At 44.3% G+C, this 22,924-nt stretch overlaps 4 protein-coding genes across 12 annotated transcripts; 2 read left to right on the top strand and 2 right to left on the bottom strand.

Moving 5' to 3' along the window:
* Nucleotides 1-25: 25 nt before the first annotated feature.
* On the bottom strand, nt 26-2,239 carry LOC143893238 (enoyl-CoA delta isomerase 1, mitochondrial). Of its 2 annotated transcripts, none has more exons than XM_077398403.1 (6): nt 2,095-2,239; nt 1,194-1,341; nt 839-1,110; nt 580-758; nt 371-492; nt 26-303 (listed from the first exon to the last, which is right to left on the bottom strand). In XM_077398403.1, the coding sequence occupies exons 2-6, from the start codon at nt 1,294-1,296 to the stop codon at nt 134-136; spliced, it is 846 nt and encodes a 281-aa protein (XP_077254529.1). In that variant the 5' UTR covers nt 1,297-1,341; nt 2,095-2,239; the 3' UTR covers nt 26-133. The 2 variants fall into 2 exon arrangements, with proteins under 2 accessions (XP_077254529.1, XP_077254528.1); XM_077398402.1 differs by having other exon boundaries at nt 2,058-2,208.
* A 150-nt stretch (nt 2,240-2,389) lies between these two features.
* Nucleotides 2,390-13,821, top strand: Lrr (capping protein regulator and myosin 1 linker 1 leucine rich repeat protein). 3 transcript variants are annotated; one of them, XM_077398375.1, is made up of 24 exons: nt 2,390-2,650; nt 2,936-3,033; nt 3,184-3,234; nt 3,315-3,508; nt 3,593-3,770; nt 3,864-4,102; nt 4,181-4,275; nt 4,429-4,470; nt 4,765-4,952; nt 5,054-5,131; nt 5,221-5,554; nt 5,688-6,084; nt 6,162-6,480; nt 6,558-6,671; nt 6,798-7,003; nt 7,086-7,173; nt 7,500-7,721; nt 7,878-7,898; nt 8,024-8,165; nt 8,228-8,477; nt 8,638-9,356; nt 9,600-9,839; nt 10,040-10,104; nt 10,459-13,821. In XM_077398375.1, exons 1-24 carry the CDS (start codon nt 2,614-2,616, stop codon nt 10,573-10,575), a joined length of 4,434 nt encoding a protein of 1,477 aa, XP_077254501.1. In that variant the 5' UTR covers nt 2,390-2,613; the 3' UTR covers nt 10,576-13,821. The 3 variants fall into 3 exon arrangements, with proteins under 3 accessions (XP_077254501.1, XP_077254502.1, XP_077254504.1); XM_077398376.1 differs by lacking the exon at nt 4,429-4,470; XM_077398378.1 differs by lacking the exon at nt 10,040-10,104.
* A 531-nt stretch (nt 13,822-14,352) lies between these two features.
* LOC143893242 (GEL complex subunit OPTI) lies at nt 14,353-15,474 on the top strand. Its single transcript, XM_077398413.1, has 4 exons — nt 14,353-14,677; nt 14,785-14,888; nt 15,008-15,137; nt 15,235-15,474. Exons 1-4 carry the CDS (start codon nt 14,576-14,578, stop codon nt 15,274-15,276), a joined length of 378 nt encoding a protein of 125 aa, XP_077254539.1. The 5' UTR covers nt 14,353-14,575; the 3' UTR covers nt 15,277-15,474.
* Prpk (TP53 regulating kinase) lies at nt 15,234-22,824 on the bottom strand. 6 transcript variants are annotated; one of them, XM_077398405.1, is made up of 6 exons: nt 19,653-19,781; nt 18,895-19,350; nt 18,136-18,283; nt 16,660-16,937; nt 16,293-16,565; nt 15,234-16,040 (listed from the first exon to the last, which is right to left on the bottom strand). In XM_077398405.1, the coding sequence occupies exons 4-6, from the start codon at nt 16,850-16,852 to the stop codon at nt 15,793-15,795; spliced, it is 714 nt and encodes a 237-aa protein (XP_077254531.1). In that variant the 5' UTR covers nt 16,853-16,937; nt 18,136-18,283; nt 18,895-19,350; nt 19,653-19,781; the 3' UTR covers nt 15,234-15,792. The 6 variants fall into 6 exon arrangements, with proteins under 6 accessions (XP_077254531.1, XP_077254532.1, XP_077254535.1 ...); XM_077398406.1 differs by lacking the exon at nt 18,895-19,350 and having other exon boundaries at nt 19,653-19,782; XM_077398409.1 differs by lacking the exons at nt 18,136-18,283; nt 18,895-19,350; nt 19,653-19,781 and adding an exon at nt 22,686-22,824.
* Between the last annotated feature and the right edge of the window lie 100 nt (nt 22,825-22,924).

Raw genomic sequence — 22,924 nt, 5'->3', positions numbered from 1 at the left:
AGTGAGCGTCACATTTGTTAACACATAGTATAAAAATATATATTGTGATATAAAAGATAATATTTATATAAAATATACAAAATTTTGATGTACCTATAAGTATAAAACGGGATATAGTCTCTTATCGAGGTATCTATTGCTTCTGCTTCTGCTTCAAATGTTCAACATAAAGTTTGAGACCAGCTTGTACTTTCGGTGATTGTGTATAGCTCACGAATTGGTCGGTGTCAGCCTCCTTATTGTTTTTCAGCCACTGAATCACGTCGTTTCGTAACTCTAACTTGGTTACAGCCCTTCCCAAACCTTTATCGATAACGATATGTGATTAGTGTATCAATGAAAAATGTAAATAATAGTACGGTATTCTTACCTGGTATATTATTGTAAAATAATATATAATTTTTGCACTTTTCGATCGCTTCCGTTTTATCTTTAGCCAGCTCATCCACGAGTCCGAGCTGCAACGCTTTCTCAGGTTTAAATAGAGATCCTCTGAAATGTAACAGTTATATGATATAAGATCTTTCGCGTATTTATTAAACACATTACGTACACATATTTACTAAATATCTTACGTACCTCAAAAGCGCTAGCTCGGCTTGTCGATAGCCTATCACCGAGATATACGAATCTCTGAACCATTTTGGAGCGACAATACCCAATTGCGTTTCGTTCAATCCTATAGTATGTTTACCTTCAACCATAACTCTGTACTCCGAAGAGATTGCTAACAGACAACCTCCGGCAGGACTGGCGCCCTGCGCAGAAAGAAGCATCCCATTAAATATTGCAGACATGCTAGACGTATACAGTAACACTTGAAAGGCTCTGTATGTACATTGATAGCAGTAGCGATCGGTATAGTCAGGCCGTAAATAGTCAACCAAGTGTCTTGTAACATTTGCCAGAAATCAGTGAGTTTCTGTTTATCAGTCGTACACATCTCCATGATGTCTAGCCCCGCTGAGAATACGGTTGGCAAGGACGACGTTAATATGACACCTTTACTGCGGCTGTTTTGAGCCTCTACTAAAGCCGCGTTCAATTCACTTAACAGCTCTGTGTTCAAACTGTTGACAGGTTTTCTTGCCATAGATATAATCTCGATCCCTGTTCAATCATCGTATGAAATGAAATTCGAGAGAAACGGCTGTATGATAGAAGTTGATCAAAACTGCAGCATTGTTAATTACCTGTGTCACTGTCACGTGTCGTTTCAATGTACTTCGAACCTGTAGCGTAAGATCTTCTGAGACACGCTTGCCCACCAGCGATCAGCGCCTTTAAAATAGTCATAGTTGTACGAAGTCTTCTTCGAGTACGGAGTGCAGACGATGGACTCTGCAACACGTAAAATAAATAGAATAATAATCTTTGTCACATTTGCAAGTAAGCTGAATGACAACGTAACCCCTGAGAAATTAAATAATAGATAAATAGAGAAATCGTTATATGTATGTAAGGTCGACTGTCAAAATACAAGCAAAGTAAGGATATATTGGTTTAAATTCTAGTTTACTAACAATAATAGGATTAAATTATTGTTGCTGAAAAATAAGACTAAGTACAGTTGAAACGTTCATCATTAATATATTGTTGTTAAAACAAACTATTTTATTTTAATAAATTAAATATAATATCCTTATTTTTTTTGGCTATCGACCTCTTCTCACATAATAACAGATTAATAATAAAACTAAATTAAATGCCAACAATTAATCGTGCAAAAATCGGCCGGTATCACAGTCTCCGATTAACGTGATTCTCCGATTAAACTCACTCTGCATCTCTTTCTAACTATCCCCCTAGAAAGAGACGAAGAGTGAGTTTAATCGGAGAATCACGTTAATCGGACGTTAATCGGAGACTGTGATACCGGCCCCAATTATCTCTTTCTGCAAGTCACGTCACAAGGTGACAAAATAATGTTTGTGACAATCGGAGAGCTCTGACATTTATCGACTGCCTTTGGAATCATTCGTCACGAGCGTAACGTATGGACGCATATCTAACGCAGTTCTTTCATTCACAGCTTAAAATGATCACAGTTCACTTACAGTTTACAATTTTGCAGGCGATTCGCACGATACGTACGTGTACTTCCTTCTCAATTGTTGGATTATCCACGTGACCCACGTGTCGGTCCCAGAGTCCAGACGTCCAGACACTTTCTAGTTTCTAGCTATAGGCTACGGGTTGCTCCGTTTTTTCCGCTCCGCCGCTGCGGAGTGTTTCTCGTCCCGAGAGGGCGTAACGTACCGGCTCCGCAAGCCGGTGGCGATCGTCGGTAGGGTCGCCGGCGCTCCGGAGCTCGAGCTCGCGGCCATCGTCGCCGATCATCGCCGATCATCGGTGACCGTCGTCAGTCGTCACCGTCGTGTCGCAGGCCAATCGCGGACAGGTGCCAACATGGCCGCTACTGTGCTGCCTGCTCGTCTTCTCGTGACATCGCCCTTTGTCCCGACGGTGCACTCCTAGATCGGTGAGGAGCGAGGATAAGCGACCGGGAGAGAAGGAGAGAAGGAGGGAAACAGAAAGAGAAAGAGAGAGAGAGAGAGACGACGGCACCTTAGATGGGACGGCGAACTTCAATGGAAGACTTCAGCTAGCAAAATGTCAACCCGGTCGCAGCTCACGAAGGATTTAAACGGTTCGTTCTCTCACTACCGCGTCGCCTGGTGTTTACGTCCGCTCGTCGAGCTGTCATCCGCGCGCGATCGCTCGCCCGTCGTCGGCCGAGCGCCGATCTCGCCCGCCTCTCGACGCGTCCCGCGTCGTTTCGCGTGAGATTTCTCGTGATCAATCAGCCCGTCGTTCCTTTACGCGGTAAAAAGGCCCGACCGGCCAGTATAGAATCTTCGTGCCACTTTCCGTCCGGCGTCCCGTTAGCCTGTGCGTTAAGAGTACGGTTATGTGAATGATTCATTACTTGCAGAATCGGTGAAAGCGCTACTTGGCAAGCATGTGAAGATACTGCTGAAGAATGTGGTGAAGTTGGAAACGAAGCAGGATAAACAGGAGAATCGTGTTCTCGTGAGTAATCGCTTTCTCCGTCTCTCTTTTTCCTTGTTTCTCTCTCTCTCTCTCTCTCTCTCTCTCTCTCTCTCTCTCTCTCTCTCTCTCTCTTTCTCTCGTCACTTTTTGCCTTAAGCTTAATTGATTCTTTCTTGTTCCCCCTTCAAGGTGTTTTCGCCATGTCGCCTTTTTCTCTTATCGGCCAAAGTACCCACAAGAGTAAGTTCAGTTCGTCCGCAATCACCTTTACTCCCTCGTCCTGTTTGTTATACGGCATTTAAATTTTATTCCCTTCGTAGATCGACTGCCATTTTCACTACCTAGAAATAACGGCGATAGAGTCGAGGAGGGCAAATCAGCTATGTTTGACCGTCGGAGAGCGATACTACAATTTTACTACGAACAGCGTCGGCGGGGATACCACGGAGGTGGACGCTATGATAGAGGCCTTACATACGGCGATTCGAAATATCTTTCCTACCGTACCGTTGAAGTACGTTCCGCTTTGTTTTGTAACCGAGAACTGTTCTCGTTCGTAAGGTCCCGTTAATCGCGTATCTCGAATTGTTATTTTCAGTTACATTATACGAAAAATAGAGGTAATACCAGCTAGCAGACTGCAGAGTATACGAGGGAGCGAGTTAGCTAGGAGCACAGAAGCCACAAGACACACCGGGCCCTGCGGCGGCTTCTCCACTCAGTATGCGTGCATGTGTGACTTGCACGGTGTACCGTACAGGGAGGAAGTGGCCTGGGTGAGCGTTAATGGCATCCTTGCCGAAACTTGCTCTAACAATGCATGAAATTGTCCGCCACAAAAATCTTATTCAGAGATATACGAATTTCAGGACGTCGATACAATATACCTTTCGCACGACACCAGGGAGCTGAATTTGAGAGACTTCGATCATCTGGATCAGAAGGACTTGGTGCCAATTATCTCGGCCTTGGAGTATAACACTTGGTTCACGAAATTAAGAGCGTCCCATCTCAAGCTGAATCACGAGCCCCTAGAGAGACTGTTGCACGTTATGCGAAGATCCTTATCCATTCAGGAGCTTTATTTGGACAATCTCGGGATTAAGTGGTAATGGCTTATCAGCAATTAGCTTTGAAACACGGAGAAAGTATTTAACGCATACTTATAACGTACTTGGTTTTAAAGGGATTTTGCTCACAAGCTGTCGTTAGCCCTGATTTCTAACGCTAACACGATGCTGCAAACGATAGATCTGTCGCACAATATGATCGAGGACAAAGGTATATTAATTTATTTCAATGATTTATTCAGTGTGTGTGTGTCTCTTTCGTATTTGAAATCTTCATCTGCACTACAACCCGTTAAAGCAATCTCCATTTTTCAACTGTTAACCATAAATGTCCTGAATAGATTTTTTTTTTTATTTTTTGTAGGAGCCTCTAGCTTGTGTGGGATAATAGCCAAGTTAATGCAAGGTGTGCCAATAACCATGTATTCCTAGTACCTAGTAATTATACTAATATATATATATATATATATATACTTTTTTTTCTCTAAATATATGCACTTTTATTTTATATATTTTTTAGAGAAACTTTCAGTATTTATCCCTTTAGTTTCTTTTTTTTTATTTTGAATAATGTAATGTTCCACATTTGATTGACATAAGCGTCGCATTAATATATAAAATAGTATTGATCACTGCAAGCAAACGCTTCCATTATTTTTATTATTTATGCACCTTTCTAAGTTTGTGACATATTTTTAAGGTGGTACTCATCTCAGCGGTCCTATCGGCAAGTTGCCTAAAGGTTTACAAAAGTTGAATTTGGCCCACTGTGGATTAACCGGGAAAGGTATAAGCCAAATAGCGCATGCATTAAGCTTGAACAGAAGCATGCCGACTAGTTTGCGATATCTGAATCTTTCGGAGAACACCTTGAAAGACGATGTCAATGTAAGTTCGCAATGGAATTGCAGACTGATCTCGGCGATAAGTTACAAGAGTTAGCTTTCAATCGCGATTAAAATCCTAATTTGTGTATTTAATGATTGCAGAATTTGTGCAATTTCTTGGCGCAACCTAATAGTTTAACACACCTAGATCTTAGCGGTACAGATACGACTTTAGAATGTGTAAGTAGCTAATTCTATCTTTGAATAGTAACTTCCGCAATTGGCACTCGTCCGATACACTTAACATTGTTCTTTACGACTTGATTTAGTTATTCGGAGCATTATTACGGGGTTGTGCAACTAATCTAGTCCACCTGAACGTTGCCCGGAATTCTTTTTCGAGCAAGAAGACCAAAGAAATACCTCCGAGTTTTAAGCAATTTTTCACGGCGACTCTCTCGTTGAAGTACTTAAATATATCTTCGTGCAAATTACCATTGGAGGCATTGAAACACCTGCTACTCGGTCTGGCGTGCAACGAAAGTACAGTTGGCCTAGAGCTTGACATGAGCGGAAACAATCTGGGTTCCATGGGCGCGCACGTTCTGGAATCGTGCATTCACGGAGTTCGATGTATAGCGTCGTTGGATATATCGGACAGCAGTACGTACAGTTTGAGGCAATATTATTTATCCGAGATCGAAAGGAGGGATCGAGTTATATAAAAGTATTTCAGTCAATTTCCTTAAATCTGTTTCAAACAGAAAAAATATGGAATCGATGTTTTTGTTCGCAGACATGGACGTCGATTTGGCGCAAGTTGTGACGGCGGTGGGCAAGAACAAATCGATAAAGCAGCTATACATGGGACGTAATACCGCCAGTATGAAGAGCAAGCACATAGCCGTCGTGATGGACGCCCTGGTGCAAATGCTGCAGGAGGACGACTGCGTCCTTCAGGCGTTGCATCTACCTGACTCGCGATTAAAGGGCGACCTCTACAACCTGATCAACGCTCTTGGCAGCAACACGTGTCTCCACATCCTGGACATTAGCGGTAATCAGATAGGTGATCCCGGCGCGAGACTGTTGGCGAAGGCGTTGCAGATCAATAATCATTTACGGACTATTATATACGACAAGAACAACATCACGTTACAAGGCTACGCGGACATCGTTCACGCTCTAGAGAAGTATGCACGCGTGTGTACACGTAGCTCGGAAATAAAAGAGAAATGCGATAAATTCACAAAATAATTTACTCTTGCAGAAACTGTAGCGTACGGCATATGCCGTTTCCGATTTACGATCTGCAACCTTGTATGAAAACCTCCGCGGAGAAAACGGAGCAGTTAGCCAAGAAGATACAAGATCTGCTGCAGAGAAACGTCACGCCGTGCAAATACAGCCACGGGCAGGCATTCAGGTTGCAACAGGGATTTCTGTTGAGCTCCACGCAGCAAATGGTCGACAGACTCGTCGTACAAACCCAGGATACCATCAAGGCCCTCGCGGCGGAGAGCTGCGACGCTAATAACGATATCAATTATGCGACCGGGCTTATACAAGACGCGGATAATTCTAAACAGGTGCGACTAATGGAAATTTCAATTGAGGATCAGTCTCGATTGAAGACGTTGAAGTATTCATGTTACGTCTTTTGCAGCTACTGCCAAGATTGCACGAAGTGCTTCAAAGACGTGACGAGAATAATCCAATCGAGCTAAAGCTGCACGATATGGCGAATGAACTTCACAAAGTTATAACGGTATATCTGCAGGTATGTGTGCGTTTAGTGTATTTTTACAGTTGCTTTCCTACTGGTTCAAATCGCAAGTTTGGAATAGTCATTATTTTCTTGAGCGATACGACTATGTATAATGTGAGAAACTTGCGATTGATGCAGGATTCTTTGGACGCGATGATAAAATGCGCGAATGAGCAATGTCCTACTATACTTTCGCAAACGGTGATCAGGGGCGATGAGAGTGAACCGATCGCGGTGCAAGACGATCTTCGTAATACCTGCAAGGAGAAAAATCAAATCAATAACGAATTCATACACACTACTGTTACCGAACAAGCTGGCGCAGATATTGTTAATAGAGTCAAGTAAGAATTTTATAATAATCTCGATATAAACGTATCGCGATTTGTTTTCATAATAATTTTAATTCTCTTCTCCTTTTTTCAGTGAACTTAATTTAGCAGTTGCGGCGCATATATCCGACAGAATCACAGACGAGGTAATCGAGTCTTTATCAAGAAGTTATAAAACTTTGGTAAGTTTAAAAAAAAATCTTAATAAAAAAAACTATCCACAATTAATATTAATGCAAAAGATCAGCTCGGAAATCTAATTTCAAATAGAGAAATTAGTTCTTAAACTTGAATAATGTTTTCCATTGATATTAATATAATTTATCAACTCACAAAAACTTATAGCTTACACCCTGAATAAAATTTGAAACTTGACAAATAGATATATGAATCTCTAAACGAGTAAATTATTATTTTTGGAAACAAATGTATAAAATCGACCTTTCCTTATTAACGATACTTCGATACTCTTATAATGATACGGACTAAGGTAACAAAATGCTTCCAGATTGGCGATGATAGCCGAACACGAAGCAGCACACCAGATGTTTTACGACCTAGCGCCGGCTCGATGAGCAGCGGAAGCGTGATAGGCGTGACTAGCGCGAGCGGTGTCTCCATGAGTTTAGCTCCTGGCAGAGCCAGCCTCGCGTCCGAAGAAGATTGTCCGCCGGAGACATGCTCGCTGGCAAATTCCATTGGTCAATGCGTCAGCGATCAATCACCGATGGTAAGAATTTCGAATCCTTTAACATCTTAATGTTCGAACAATTGGACAGTTATTTAAACGTATAAAGCGCGCATACGTTTTACCATATATAAATATTTCCTCCTGAATTTGTTTGCAGCTAAAATATACATTATTTTCATTTACACGCTTACATAGAAATTGGATTATCTTAATCTGGTAGGTATTGCAAATATGTACGGAAATGCAAACAGTTGTATATGAAATATTCCACGAATTATGATATGAATGATTATCGTATACGAATATTCGATTTTGCGTTAATTCGACATTTTTTTATTTAGGCGACGCCACATCTGTCGAACAAGCGTAAAAGTCTGCACGGAAGGAAATTGAGGCCCAAGTCCGTGGTGGATTCGGTAGAAGGCTTATCCGCTGATGATATACCGGATCTCTTGCCGTCATTGCCGAAGAATCAAGCGGAAGGTTGGTATTCATTACTCTATCGTAAATTCGTCAGATTGCAAAATATGATTGGTGTTTTGCAGCTATCTCAGAAACCGAGCACTCATTGACCGAGTCGTTAGATTCCGTCTCGGAATTACCCAACACCGTGGGTCAGCAGTTGCAGCATCTGGTCAAGTCTAGACCGCGCAGAACGAAAACGCGAGCGCCTACGAGACCGATGTTGAGACCGGATCAACCGATCGACGGTCTCGCTCTGGGTGAGGGTCTTGACGTGTTTTTCCGACCTACTACACCTACCACGCCTTTGATATCGCCTACGAGCGACGACAGGTAAATATAATATTCTACTTTTTGTATTTCTATACAAAATATTCTATTTTTGACAGACTACGTTTTACCTCTCTTCATTTTTTTTCTATCATTTGTCAATGTATGTGACTGTAAAACCTTTCTTTACCTATTTGTTTACATTACCTATTGTAATTTACAGCTCTCTACATACCTTCCCAACGGATGGCAGTCCTAATCTATCGCTGACGAGCCACAAGAGCATTCCACCCGACATGGAAAAGAAGCACAACTGCAATTCGCCGATGTTAAAGACGCTTTTAGAACCCGCTCCACGCTCGCGATCCAGCGACAACTTGGAAAAATTTTCCCCCCTTGTCGGTAGAAGATCACAAGGTGATTCTCCGCTTACCGCGTCACCGCTCGCCCGAAGAAACACCACGGACAGTGCTCAGGCCCACGAGAGATCGAAAGGCGAGGCTTTCGCGAAGGAGACTTGTAGCAGCCCCGCCGGGAACGACGCGAGCGATGATTCTAAGCGCAGCACGCTGACAAACGTGTCCAGCATGAGCCCGCGCGGCTCGCACGACATCGACGACACCTTTGGAGCGAGCACGTCGGAGAAGGACCAGGAGAATCGTAAGAGTGTCGTGAAGAAGTCCACAACCGACGCGGAGAAGTCTTCCTCGTCCGTCAAGCTACGGTCGACCGGTCACGATCTGAGAAGTCCGATAAACAGTAACAGCAGTGGCACCAAGGGCACATCCGACTCGGCCAAGTCTCCTGTATTGAAACCGTTGAAGAGTACCGGGTCTACGAGCGACGGGAAGAGCAACGGCTCGCTTATGAAAAATAAACCCACCCCACCGGCGACGGCGCCTAAACCGCGACCGTGGAGCATGGCCACTGATCGAAAATCCGGTAAGACACATTAAGAATTAGCTCTTTGACGAAAGGTGCGACACAATTGTTTATACAGAGAGAGAGAGAGAGAGAGAGAGAGAGAGAGAGAGAGAGAGAGAGAGAGAGAGAGAGAGAGAGAGAGAGAGAGAATCTCGAGAAAATATTTAATATGCAAAACTCCATAAGAAAGCTAATCTAATAAAGAAAAAACATAACGGGAAACTTATGGTGAATGAAAACTGACTTCGCTTAATTTTCCAGGAGAATTTAGTCTGTTGAGCGACGGCTCTAGTCCGAACACCTCGGCCGGCAACACGCCCGATTCCGGTGACGCGCTCGACGAGTCGACCGACAGCGGTGTCAGCGGGCCGGCTTCCTTGCCGCCGACGTTATCGGCGAGCAGCACCGCGAGCTCGTTGAGCAACACGAGCGTGGAGAAGAGATCGGTGAGGGAATTGGCGGCGAGCCTGAACAAGAGCAAGACGGACAGGAAGGAGAACGGTATGTACCGTTCGTCCTGGTATATTCCCGCTTCTCTGTGTCGCATGGTTTATTTCTTAGTTGACTCGCCGTACACGCATTTCTCGATCCTAGGCGTCGTCGATGCGCGCATCCTTACGCTCCTTAATATAGTACTAAAAAAAAACACGCATGTATATATCCTTTAATGTACAAGCCACGCCCGTTACCTATTATTTTAGAGCATGCCACACCTGCAGCATGGCGGTCGCTACTCCAACGTTCTGTCGACCGAGCAGATGCCAAGGTATTTTATTTAATTTTTTTCTTGTGAAGTCCTTTTGTCACAGTTGAAATACGTGTTTTTGCTGATAACCGCTCGTATCGCTCGTGTTACTACTGTACCATAGCTCCAAGTTGGGCAGAATGTAATCTTGTTATTAATTAAACGCCAAAGTAATCACAAAAGTAATGGATCATTGTTGGCCAACATTGACGTAAACTCTTTACTTGCGTATGGCTTTAATAATATCGTGCAATATTATTTTCTAGTTATTTCGTCCCACATAATGTGAGCTAAATAATTACGATTATGCGGCTAACGTTTCGTTAGAATTTTATATAACGAATAAGAGCTATATTGTATTGTGTTGCTTCGCAGGCAACGGAAGTGCCGAAAATGGTTGAGGAGAGTCGCCTCAGCTTTAAGCTTCGTCGCACTTCATTCCTGCGCGATTCAAACTTCAATTACAACAATAACGACGTGGTCGACGTTTGACGTCGCGCACGGACGGATGGTCAGCGTTGCACCGTAAGGAGCACTTTCTTCCGTATGCTGATGCCGGGATAATCTGGCACGCGAGATTGCAACAGTACTTTTCGTCTTCGTGCCATAGAAAGTCTTTTATCGTGTATATAAATATACATATATACATATATATACGTCTCGACCGGTTTTAACATTAGAGACAGGGTACCGAAGGTTTTTACAGCAACTCAAGTACTGTGTTCTGCTGTTAAAGTGGCATTAGAGAATCTTATACTAGTTTTATATGACGCCGCGTATTTACACGCGACCGTAAATTTCGACTTATCGTTAGTCGTACTCATTCGTATTGTCCGTATACGCTTTACCAATACATTTCATGTACGAAGACCAATTAATTTTAACCGTACGTTTCGATCTTTTTTTTTTTTTCCAAGATACTTGACACTTCCAGTGAGATTATTTCCCATTCCGTCGGATTCTTAGCGAGCGATATATTACGATGCCACGTGAAGATATTAACGAGAGTGTTTTACTCTTTGAGGATTCATTTTATTATGTACATATTTATATATTGTTTGTCTACGCATTTCAACAGCGAGAATGTCTAGAATAGACAAGACACATTTCGAAGCCAGGTAGACGTCTTCACTTTTGATAAGACGTTAAGGGTAGCGGCAACTGAAATAGGATAACCAATTGTGAGTGTCTTCCAAGATCGTGTAACAAGTTGACATCTCGTGCATACGTATTCTTCGTAAAGGTAACGTCCGTTATATGTTTCGTCAAATGCGATATGTCTTTAATCTGTGATTAATTTGTAGAAATGAGATTCAGTTTAGTTGAAGTTCCTATCACACGATAATACGTTTTACTGTTTATAGATAAGTGTGCTAGCAGATGAATCCTTCCGCTTGGTAAATTCTAAATGGCAGCTTTTATTATATTTATTACTTATATTTATGTGCAGCGCTAATAGTTTCTTTATCGGACGAGAACCGAGAACGAGAACTTATCTTTATAACTGATGGATCTTATAACAGATAGATTAAATTCATTTTGCCGCACAAGTTGGTATCCACTATTTTACGGAGATATTCTAAATTGAATCTCAACTTCTAGCAACGTGATACTTTTCTAAAATTGTTTTACTTGCGGAAATTGCAACTGTAATCGAATGAAGCGTTAACAATCATTGTGAACGTAAAATTTATCACGGAAAATTTGTATGCGCCAACCAATGGGCGCGTTTTTAACGTTATAGACAGAGGATGTAGAATTCTAGATATATCTCGTCGTTCAATTGAATAGGACTAACAATACAAGATTATTTATCGAGGTACCTTGCGCTGCGAATTTTTCAGATTCGAATGAATCATTTTTGTAATGAAAATGTTCTTTATAGGCATTAGATCAGTACGAAATTATATAATCGTATCGACAACGTACTTGCCCTTTTATATAGCGACAAACGCGTGTACATATATATGTAAAAAAAAAAAAAACTTATGTATAATAATAAGGGTCGTGGGGGAGAATCCCACGATTCTTGTCGATCGAAGCGAAGTAACGCGGGAAAAGGATCGAAACGTCTCTTGTGAATTTTTTTACCGCTTAACTTATCATCACGTAACATTGATATTGATCCCTTATACGATGGATACATAGGACAATGTGATCGTTGCATCTCATCATGATATTATATCCATTAACAATGGAGAGCGTTTTCTCCCTAACGTTAAGCGAACGAGTATTAAGGTATCGTGTTAATAAAAATCATTGTACGCGTGTGTGTGTGCGCGCGCGCGCGTGCGTGCGTATGTATGAGCGTGCAGGACGTATTTAGGTTGTAAGACCGATAAAAGGCGCGTAAGAAAGATGCGAATTGTTATAATTTACACGCGCGAGACGCGCGTGAGATCGTAGATATATAATTGCGGATCTATATAAGACACCTTTAAAAGGAAAGAGAAAACATCGGTCCTAAAGCGTACCTCTTTTTAAACTTAACACTTGGCGGATTCCGCGAGGGGGGACTCGCGCCCTCGAACTTGCATGGTCTACTAGAATAAACGTGAGAAAGTCTCTCGTATTAATACTTAATCGATCCGACCGATCCGAGGGACAGACTCCACTCGTAAGGTCGTCTTTGCGATATTTACTTTTAGGCACGCGTTGTCGGCCAGTTTTATCGGACTTGCCCCCCTAGGGGGCGGGATATTTTTAAACGCAGTCTCGTGTATTCGACTAAAAACTTACACACTATAACGTGTCTTTTTTTCGCGTTACGAGCGACTTTTGTATGCGGCGTACACGCACCGTCTTAAATGTCGGCCGCGAGAGAGAGAGAGAGAGAGAGAGAGAGAGAAATCGAGCGTCGTTGCGGCGTGAAACGACTCTGCCGACCACTGTGCCAAAACGTCTTGTTATACAGCGATTATACAGCACGTCTTTTGTACGATTAGAGGAGAAACTCGTTCCACCCTTGCCACCGGCTCTCGTCCGCCGCGTCGTCGTCGTCGTCGTCGTTTGTAATCGCGTACACTTAAACTCGGTACGATTCCACGATACTGTACGTAATCGAGGATTCAGCCAGTATATAATCTCTCATTCCACGGCGTTACTTACTAGAACCGGGGTCGCGTTTCTCTCATTCGGTGTATATGTGTGTATATATAATACATATTTATGTGAAGGGACACACACATATGATGTATAAAGGGAGCGAAGGAAAGTGATCAGGTGCGTGTGCGTGACGTGTGTAATGTAGCGTGTGATATATCGTATTTAAATCTTCCTCCGATACACACACATTCCCCCCGTATGCATTACACGACATTATACATTTCTATATACATACGAGAGCGCGAGAAAGAAATGAGGTAAAGAGATATATGCGAGACGAAATATATTGTGAATATTAATATCTTCGACGTCATCCCCCAGCGATGTTAACATTTGCAATCTATTTTGCCGGACAGCTTGATAGAAGCGCGACACATAATCCGTTAATAATGAATAAAATAAAGACTCGTAACCGCACATGTATAGAGACTCGAGTGACTTTCATATCCCACTCGCTTATAGAATCTGTCTTTTTTCCAGATCCAAAACGCACATGTAGCTGGTACAAAGATTACAGCAGTTATTTATTATAGTAATAAATTGTAGTAATAAATATATAGGACAAAGGTATCACGTATTTAAAATAAGAATTATGTAGCAGTTAATAATAACAATAAAATGGATAGTTCGTGATATGGCCGAAAGCGAGTAATATAGCACAAAAGAATGCTCCTATTAACAAATTTATTAATAAGAATGATATTAATTATTTATTAATGTAATCAATTTTAAATAACAATCATAGTATTAAGAAATAATTATATATTAATAAATTATTTTAAAAATCAATTTAATTAGTTAATAAGAACGATATTAGTTATTTATTAAAGCAATTATTTTTAAATAACAATCACAGTACTAATAAATAATCAATAATATTTTATTAAGAAATTTGCAAATAGGAACATCCTTTTACGCTATTAATTGCTTTATATGCTTTTTTAATTACTTCATGCTATTTATTATTGCTTGCTAATGTTATTAATAATAACAATTTGATAAACGGGATCACATTCAGCACTCAAAAAAACAAAAAAAAAACAAAAAAACAATTACGTTCTTATGCTCGAAAAAATACTTTTTGTTGAACAGTGAGAAATCAGAGTACTCTATTTTTATCTCTTTCTCGCGCGCACTCGCTCGCCGTTCACCGTGATCCCACCACTCGTTACTAATTGGAGGCGACAAGAAAGGTGGGGTATGGGGTCGGTGGGAGCAGGTGGAGGAGTGCGGAATACCCTCGCTCCGGGATAGCCGGCCGGATACACGTTGTATGTACGCGCGTTGTAGCAGGCCAGGCTCCCCCCGCGCGCTGACGCGACGATGCTCGTGTAAATCGGCGTAGTTCGAGATCGTGATTCACGTTGAGATCGCGAGCCTTCCGAGGATGTCGCGCACGAGGACGGAGAGGAACGGGAACGGGGCCAACAAGTGCGAGGTTAGCGTGTGGACACGTGCGATCACCGCCAACTCCGAGTGGCCGGACAAGGTAAACATAACCCTCGCGCGCCGCGGTGACCCGTGCCCGATAAAGGGGACAGGGAATTATCTCCCCGACCTGACGCCTCTACATTTTTTCCTCTTCCTTTGTCGCAGGAGGAATTTCTCGACGTGATATACTGGGCAAGACAGGCAATTGGTATTATCGTCGGTATAGGATGGGGCCTTATACCACTAAAAGGTTTTATAGCTCTGTTGTTGTAAGTAGAGACTCTTGTCGGGCTCCTTATTGTTGCCTTTTGACAGTCAACTTACAGTAGAATCCCTTCAAATCGTAGACGTTACTCATGTGCATGTCCTCACGACGTTTGTGTTTCAGATTTGTAGTAGTCAATGCGGGAATTACATATTTATACTTCAGCAGTTTCCAACAAATCGATGAGGAAGAGTACGGTGGTATGTGGGAGTTGACGAAAGAGGGATTCATGACCTCGTTCGCTGGTTTTCTGGTGAGCGCAGCAGAATCAATGTTTCTCTCAATGGATCTTTATTTCCTTTTTCTCTCTCTCTCGCCTTTTCATACTGTACTTTATTATTTGTTAACAGGTGACCTGGATCATCATATATTCGGGATTGCATTTTGACTGATTTGTAAGACACCATGGATAAAGAGCAATAGCTTTTCCACGCGGATTTATCGCTGCTGCCAAATTTATTATACGTATGCAATAGTCATTCCCTCGCAATAGATATCGTTGTGTACTTGACTGCTCGTATACCGTTACATAATATTGTTACATACAAATATGATTTATCTGTATAAAGAAGACCTTCTTACCTTCTCAAGTTTTACGTATCTTAATTCTAACCACTCGAATGGCGATCAAACTTCCCACATATTTCGTTCTCGGTCACGTGTGCATCTATTTACAATTTCCATTTAGGCTGCGGTCCACTTGACGCTAGAAATGTTTTGGAGCGTTCTTCTTCTCCTTCTTTCTTCATTAAAAGAAAAGAGAAGAGGAATGCTTCGAAGCATTTGTAGCGTTAAATGGACCGCAGCCTTAATCATACATACAAAACTCGGCGTCTCGTAATGCTATAAAAATACATTTGTACGCTTCGTATCTTCTTCAGGACAGAATAATCCTCGCTTCCGCTGCTTTAGCCTACCATCGAACGCTTACGTCCACGCTCTTGTACCTGCTTGTACCTAGCGAGCACTTGCTCGCATTGGTTCTTATTCTGATAATGCTGTTGATAGTGATGAAAGATACGGGCGAACAACGTCGGCACCTCGGAATGCGCGCTGAGCAGCGACCGCTCGAGGACGTACAGATCGACGGCCTTGTCCTCCAGCGTGGAATCCACTCGGGCCAGTCCGAAGTCTATCATTACGAACTGTGTCTCGGCTGTTGAAGGAATGATGATATTAGGATCGTTAGGAATGATATAGAGAGAGATAACAACGGAATATCTTTTGCAATAGATATAGAGATATAGAGGATACCATATTTTTACAATAAACGCCGAGCAACATCTCGTTTTAGACACATGTCGATAAATGTGATGAAATCTATTCGTTTATCGCATACCCGCGATTCGACGCGACACTAGCGTTTATTATACACAACGAGAAACACTATCGCAAGAAGTTTTATTACCATCGGATTGGTCGTCGTAAGGTGGCTCGTTCGAGTCGTTCTTGACCAATATATTCGACGTGGTGAGATCACCATGAATAATGTTCCTCGAGTGCAGCCTACCTATCAGCGTCCCCAGCCCGCGTCCTATGAAATCTACCAGACGATCCGCGTCCGCCTTTCCCGAAATGTTTTTTTCTATGAACTCTTTCAGCACGGTGACGTTTTCCACGTACTCCATATAAATACTACGTCGCTCCAAGTCCACCAGATACAAGGCCGGCGTCGCTATTCCTTGGAAACGGAAAGGGGCAAGTTATTATATGTTACGCGAATGAAATCGATGAACGCGAGTCTCCGTGTTCTTCGACGCGTCGCGCGTTTTCACCTGCGGATTTCGCCCGGATAATGGCGCGAGCCTCGGCCCTGATGCGCTCCTTGGTGAGGCGAGCGTCCAGTTCCGGGTGGCGATAATTCTTTACAAATCTCTCCTTCATCAGGCACGCTTTTCCCAGGTAGAGCCCCTTGTAGAGACGCGCCTCCGCGCCTTGCGCTATCAACTCCGAGTCTTTCATTATCATTTACTGGGGATGTCAGCTGCGTCGGTTAGCGAATATCGCGTCCGCAAATATCTCGCTCCTTTTCGCGTCGTCGCAACAACAGGCCCTAGACGACAGAAAACGAAAGTGCTTGAGTTTGAGGGGAGAGATTTTTGGGGTTCTTCCTCGCTCGCGCGCGAGCGACGGGCGAGATCCTTCGTTACCGCGAGGGTTGCGGGCAACGTGCATGCGCATGTCCAATCAATTAGACGCGCAAAATATTGCATTCGCGAAAACGGATGCATACTTATCGCATCGCAATCTACGCAACCGAGTATCTCCACGATAAAGCGATGCGTGAGTAAATGGCTCTCATCGGGGGGTCTTTAGCGAAGCGTATCCAGGAAATCAAATGCGTATATACAGACACTTGATCCCTGATTTGCGCTAACACGCTTTTATTCCTGTTCGCATATAGACATAGGAAAAGATGAGGCGAAATGAGATATTTGGTTTTTTGGCCGTGTCCATTCTCTTGCGCGAAGCGATGCAAGAGCGAAACGTTAAGGGCGAGGCCGCGGGCGCGAAGGCGAAGGCGAGGGCAAAGGCGAGGGCGCGGGCGCGGGCGAGGACGAGGGCAGCGAGGAGGTAAGGTACTCGGGAAAGCGTGGCTACTAGCGCTAGCGAGGCGAGACGAGGGCGAAACGCGAATCGATCGTCACCCGCCAGCGTCCTGCGCGCTAATCGCTATCCCGGCGCTAGTATTCGCCCGTACTTTGTTCTCGTCGGTCCGCCACTCGCCGCCGTTACGTGGAGCTTCCCCGATCGCGGGGGTGCGTTGGCGAGTTGGCGAGAAAAAGAGGAAGAAGCGGACGGCGACGACGACGACGAGGCGAAGGGAGCATGAGGGACGAGGTGAAGATGGACGCGAATCGGCTGATCGCCGAGGTCTACAAGCGGCCGGCGCTCTGGAACCAGAGGCACATCTCCTATCACAATCGCGAGGTGACCAACCGCGTCTGGATGGAGATCGCGGCGATATTCAATCTGCCCAGTACGTGTCGTATAAACAACCATCTCATCCCCCTTCCTCGTCCCTCTTTCCCCCTGGTGGTACCGCGGGTGACCGAGGTCCCGCAAAGTCGCACGCGAGCACCCGCGAGTCCCGCGACGCAACGCGCTGCCCATGCGTCGCCCACTCGCGCGACCGTTCCTCTTGTATCCTCTGCTACGGGCAAGGACGAGAGCGACTCGCGCGTCGCGACCGCGACGAGGTCGGGAGGGACGCTTGGCGAGGGGCCGCTCGTCTCTCATCGATGACTCACGAGACCTCGAGGCTGCCCATCCGAGTCGGTCATCTCCGAGAAACGTGACGTTTGAAGTCTCCTCAGTTTCGTTTTATATGCTACACGAATGGTTCGCGCGTTCTCGACAAATGGATGGCTTTTCTAATCCCCGCGAAAACACGTCTATCTACAAGAAGAAGGAGAAAGTGAGGATTCGCCTTCGGCGTTTTTTTGGTGGAATCCGTTTTTAAGATTGAATTTTTACGTCGTCGGAGATCGAACACTTGAAAATATCGCTTTAACACTAAAACAACCAACGTTGTCTCTCTCAAAACGATTTCAAGTTCTGTTTCAAATTATAGAAATTATTAAGGTGCTTTTGATGGGATTTAGGCTACGGTCAACGTGACGCTACAAATGCTTCGAAGCATTCCTCATCTCTTTTCTTTCAATGAAGAAAGAAGGAGAAGAAGAACGCTCCGAAGCATTTGTCGAGATAAGAAAAATGATATAGGGCCAATTAACTTTCCATCAACTACCTCAATTTCAAAGTTCTGTATACAGGACGTCTACACCGAAACAAAGAAGTGTTAAATTAAAACTTATGTATTCGTATATATGCAACAATTTTTAGTTTTATAAGAATATAAAATTTTCATCAACTTTTTTTTCTTGGTTTAACTATATAAAATACTTCATTCAAGCAAATTTTCTTTAATCTCAAGATTTCCACGTTAAAACTAAAGAGATATTTTCAAATTAAGAATATTTTCTTTCCTTCCGTGTACACACATATACCAAATAATGCTGCTTGTAGTATTAACATTCGGAGAAGTCCCTTCGAAGTTTCACGCTCAATTCCGCCGAAAAAGTAAATGCCAAGGGAAATCATCACATGCGTTCCGAGAGCGGCGCATTTTTCCTCAGCGATGTTTACGTTCGAAACTGACATTCCGATATATTCTATCGCCATCCGTTTCGAGATGAAATTATCGTTCTTTCCGGCCCTCGTTCGAATTCCAAAGAAATGAAACAAAAGCCTCCTCGAAAAATCTGGGATTTCGACGCAAAAAATTTCGCACGTGCGTTCCGAGAGGCGCATTTTTCCTCAGCGATGTTTATGTTTTTGAAACTGACATTCTCCGTTTCGAGATGAAATTATCATTCTCCCCGGCCCTCGTCGGTCTACCTCGTCCGAATTCCAAAGAAATGAAACAACTCCGGGATTTCGACGCAAAAAATTTCAAAACAAACCTGCAATTTATAAATGTCATTGCAGATACATATTTCAAATTTTATATTTGATTTTGCCAGTTTTTTTTATTTTTTGTTTGTATTGTCCTTACTGTCTCATATTATATATTATTCTAAATACAAATAAAACAGTTAAAGTTTGAAACAGTGTCCTGTCGCGCTAATATCGAGATATATCTACATCGTGCCGTTCGACGCGCGCGACGCGCCCTAACCTCACTTTCTGCGCGAACTGGCGCGCCGCGAAGCGAACGACGACGACTTCGCGTTGGGTGCCGCGCTACAACGGCGGGACCCCTTACCTGCGGTATCCCGGCGCACGGAATCCCTTCGTCGCGCTCCCGATCGTAATCCCGATCGAACGCACGAGAGAGCCGCGACGGCACGCACGCACCACGAGTCGCCCGGCCGAGGCCGAGGTCGCAGGTCGCATGCGCGCGGAGATGCGCCGATGCGCGCGCGCGAATTGCAGGTTGTCGATATGCGGTCCCGTGTCCCGTTTCGTGTCGCTGCGTTATCGAATCCTCGCCGACACGCGGCACGCGGCACCGGCGGCACCCAGCCGGGAGTACTGCAACCGCGCGATAAATATTTTCTCACGTAGAAACATATGTAGAAACACTGGCGCCCCGTTAGCGGGGGGACGCGTCCCTTCAATATGTACACACAGATCTATGATAAATTCAAGTAAATTAAAGTACCCTAAACAAGTTAAACTTTAAACTGCATTTTTTTCATTTTTTTATTAATGTATTTATGTTTTTTTTTTTATTTCCAAAGCCCCCAAAAATTTATGCTAAAGTTAACCCACAGTTACCTCACCAGGGTCTGAGAGACTCTGCACGTTGCTAAAACGTGCAGGGTTTTTAAAACGTTCATAAAACCCTTGTATCTTTTTTTAGTCAGTACTACGTCAATTTGAAAAAAAAAGCAAATTTTTTCCGCTTCTTCAGAAAAATAAGTTTTCTTTTTTTTAAATAACATCTACATTTTTTAATTTGGAATAATCTAACTTGTACAGTCTTGTGGATCTTTAAAAGATGTATCGATTAAAATTCTGAAAACCAGAAAAGGATAAAAAGTAAGTTAAACCGAGATTATAGTTAATCTATCATTGATGGAAATAGGTATGAGCAATCAAATACCGATTGAATTAATTAAATTTAATCGGAGTTCGGTCAGCTCTCTGTGTTATTATGCAGAGGGAGAAGCGGATCGATGGATCTTGCCAACAAATTGATGTCTCGAATCTCTCGCCTCTGCAACACGAAAGACTTCACTTGTCTCTTTACAGAACCGATGCTGAAGGCGAAGTGGAAGGGCCTGCGGGACACGTTCCGCGCCGAGCTGAAGAAGGACCAGGTGTACCGCAAGAGCAAGTTCCACCGGAACCGGCCGGTATGGATCCACTTCAAGAGCCTGCAGTTCCTCAAGGAGCAGATGCTGCCGCGGCCGCCGATCTGGGAGCGCGGCGTCCCGAAGACGGAGGACGAGCTGCAGCCGAGCGAGGGCGAGGGCGAGAACGGTGTGCCGACTTCCGGCTTCGACGGCGGCCTCGACGATCGGGACGCGATCGCCGATCATCTGCTGTCGATGGCCGGCGGCGACGGCCGCCATCATCACCATCACCACCATCGTCATCGTCAGCTCAAGCTGGACGGGGACGGCCGGCGCGGCACGGTCGACGTGAAACGCGAACCCGAGGAGAGCTTCGACAACCTCGAGTTCCAGAGCGTCACCGACAATCTCGCGGACAACGAGATGATGCTGCAGAACATCTCGCCGGAGCAGGTCCTGATGAGCGACAGCGACGCCGGCGTCGGCCTGACCGGCGTCGATCCCCTCGAGGCCGGCTGCCGCTTCGACGACAACTACTACTTCCTGATGAGCCTGCTGCCGCACATCCGCACCCTGCCGGCCGACCGCAGGATGCTGCTCAGGATGCAGATGCAGGAGCTCGTTTACAAGGAGGTCTACAAGAAGGACGCCGACGCCGAGCAGACGGCCAAGACTTAAACTACCGTCGTCGTCGTCGTCGTCGTCGTCGTGTTAAACCGGGACTCCTCTTTTTTCGCTGTCGGAAACGAGAAATCACGCGAATTTTTCCGTTCGCGTCTGTACGCCGAAGTAAATTGGCTTTTTCTCGCCGTCATTCGGTGTTCGTAATTCGGAGTGACTGGCGCACGGAGGAAGCGGGAGCCTCGAAGGATTCGTAAGATCGTTCCTAGAGAGATAGAGTCCTCGTTTACGTGGATATGCAGAGTGCTTCAGAAATAAGTGATCAAATTTTGAGAGAAACTCACAATGAGAAGTCAAAACGACGTCGATATGATAGCAAAATGACCTAAAAATCGTCATCTTGACTTTATCGTGACTTGCTGTTCTATCCGAGATCCTTATTGTGAGAGTAATAAGGATCGAAAAAAAGGGAATTCGGCGGATCCATGTTCATACAACATTGTTTTTCATTCTTCTTAAGCGGCATACGTTCCTAAAGTTCGGCCTGTTTCTGAAACGCTCTGTACAAACGAAAAGTCCATATTCCTCGAAGAGCGACCGCAGATCTTCAGAAGCTGGAACATTTTGTGATTCGCTTGTCTTTATTTCCCACGCAACGCCGCCGTCGAAAATGGAATTCAAAACTGTTGCATTGCAAATCCAAGTGTTATTGTCACATGCACAATTGTCTAACGTCCATTTCTACTAATGCAAATTGACTTCAACCTTGATTTAATTTACTTTTTATCTTTTTTTTTAGTTCTAAGAATTAGAAAAATGACACACTTGATTGGAAGCTCTTTTCGCACATGTTTCTTGCGTGTTGCGTTACGTCATTCAATCGTGTTAAATTAAACGTTAATACGTTCAATCGTGTTAAATGTTAAATGACGTGATTTGAAACGGCCAGAAATGTGTATAAGAAGATTAGGTCGTTAACCAAAATAACACTTTGGATTTGCAGTGTCAATAAGTGACCTCTTCACGTATTCATCGAAGTCTGGAGCCAGGTTGCGGGATAAGGTCGCATTCATTCAAGGTTTTCGAAAAGAAAATAAGAAGGGGAAGCGCTCCTCCCCGTTTCTTTCGGGCGAAAAGACTTTTGTAAAGAATCGTTCCCGCCGCAAGTCCACGTCGGCACGATGCGCGAGTGCGCCTGCATAGGTCACCGGTGTACATACATACATACATATATATACGCGCGATTCGACGTGCAGTTCTAGGTAGGTCATCAACCGGGTCGCCCCAGCGTTGAACGCTCGCGCTCAACGCGCTCAACGCGCGACTCCACAGCGGCGCGGGCGACGCGGTTGAGCGACACTGGTGCTTTCTCGTACCTGGCGGATAATATACACGGCCGTGACGCACACCTGTGCGCGGCCTCCCGCAGTCGGTGCGCGTCCGTGTCCGTGCGACGTACCGGGTCGTGGTGCGTGCTCGGCGAGCGCATGCGCCCTCGCCGTCGGCGGCTCCACAATCGAGGTCCCCCCCGACCGAGCACTCGGCACTTTCGTCGACCGTCGCTTTCGCGCGACTCCGCGTCTCCGCGTCTCTCTCGGAGGCTCTCAGCTCTCAG

This window comes from Temnothorax americanus, unplaced genomic scaffold (assembly GCF_048541705.1).
Source record: "Temnothorax americanus isolate GAGA-0224 unplaced genomic scaffold, ASM4854170v1 Scaffold12, whole genome shotgun sequence".
Lineage (NCBI taxonomy): Eukaryota > Metazoa > Arthropoda > Insecta > Hymenoptera > Formicidae > Temnothorax > Temnothorax americanus.
This window is presented reverse-complemented; position numbering and strand designations above follow the sequence as displayed.

Bases quoted from the DNA above. Each gene is read 5' to 3' on its own strand.
- LOC143893238 (XM_077398403.1), bottom strand. From the start codon at position 1,296: ATGACTATTTTAAAGGCGCTGATCGCTGGTGGGCAAGCGTGTCTCAGA. The intron at 493-579 runs GTACGTAAGATA...GTTACATTTCAG, and splicing joins GCCGAGCTAGCGCTTTTGAG to AGGATCTCTATTTAAACCTG. The intron at 304-370 runs GTAAGAATACCG...TTATCGATAAAG, and splicing joins ATTTTACAATAATATACCAG to GTTTGGGAAGGGCTGTAACC.
- LOC143893242 (XM_077398413.1), top strand. From the start codon at position 14,576: ATGTCGCGCACGAGGACGGAGAGGAACGGGAACGGGGCCAACAAGTGC. The intron at 14,678-14,784 runs GTAAACATAACC...CCTTTGTCGCAG, and splicing joins ACTCCGAGTGGCCGGACAAG to GAGGAATTTCTCGACGTGAT. The intron at 15,138-15,234 runs GTGAGCGCAGCA...ATTTGTTAACAG, and splicing joins CCTCGTTCGCTGGTTTTCTG to GTGACCTGGATCATCATATA.
- Prpk (XM_077398409.1), bottom strand. From the start codon at position 16,852: ATGATAATGAAAGACTCGGAGTTGATAGCGCAAGGCGCGGAGGCGCGT. The intron at 16,566-16,659 runs GTGAAAACGCGC...TCCGTTTCCAAG, and splicing joins TATCCGGGCGAAATCCGCAG to GAATAGCGACGCCGGCCTTG. The intron at 16,041-16,292 runs GTAATAAAACTT...TTCCTTCAACAG, and splicing joins TTACGACGACCAATCCGATG to CCGAGACACAGTTCGTAATG.
- Lrr (XM_077398375.1), top strand. From the start codon at position 2,614: ATGTCAACCCGGTCGCAGCTCACGAAGGATTTAAACG. The intron at 6,672-6,797 runs GTATGTGTGCGT...CGATTGATGCAG, and splicing joins TTATAACGGTATATCTGCAG to GATTCTTTGGACGCGATGAT. The intron at 8,166-8,227 runs GTTGGTATTCAT...GGTGTTTTGCAG, and splicing joins GCCGAAGAATCAAGCGGAAG to CTATCTCAGAAACCGAGCAC.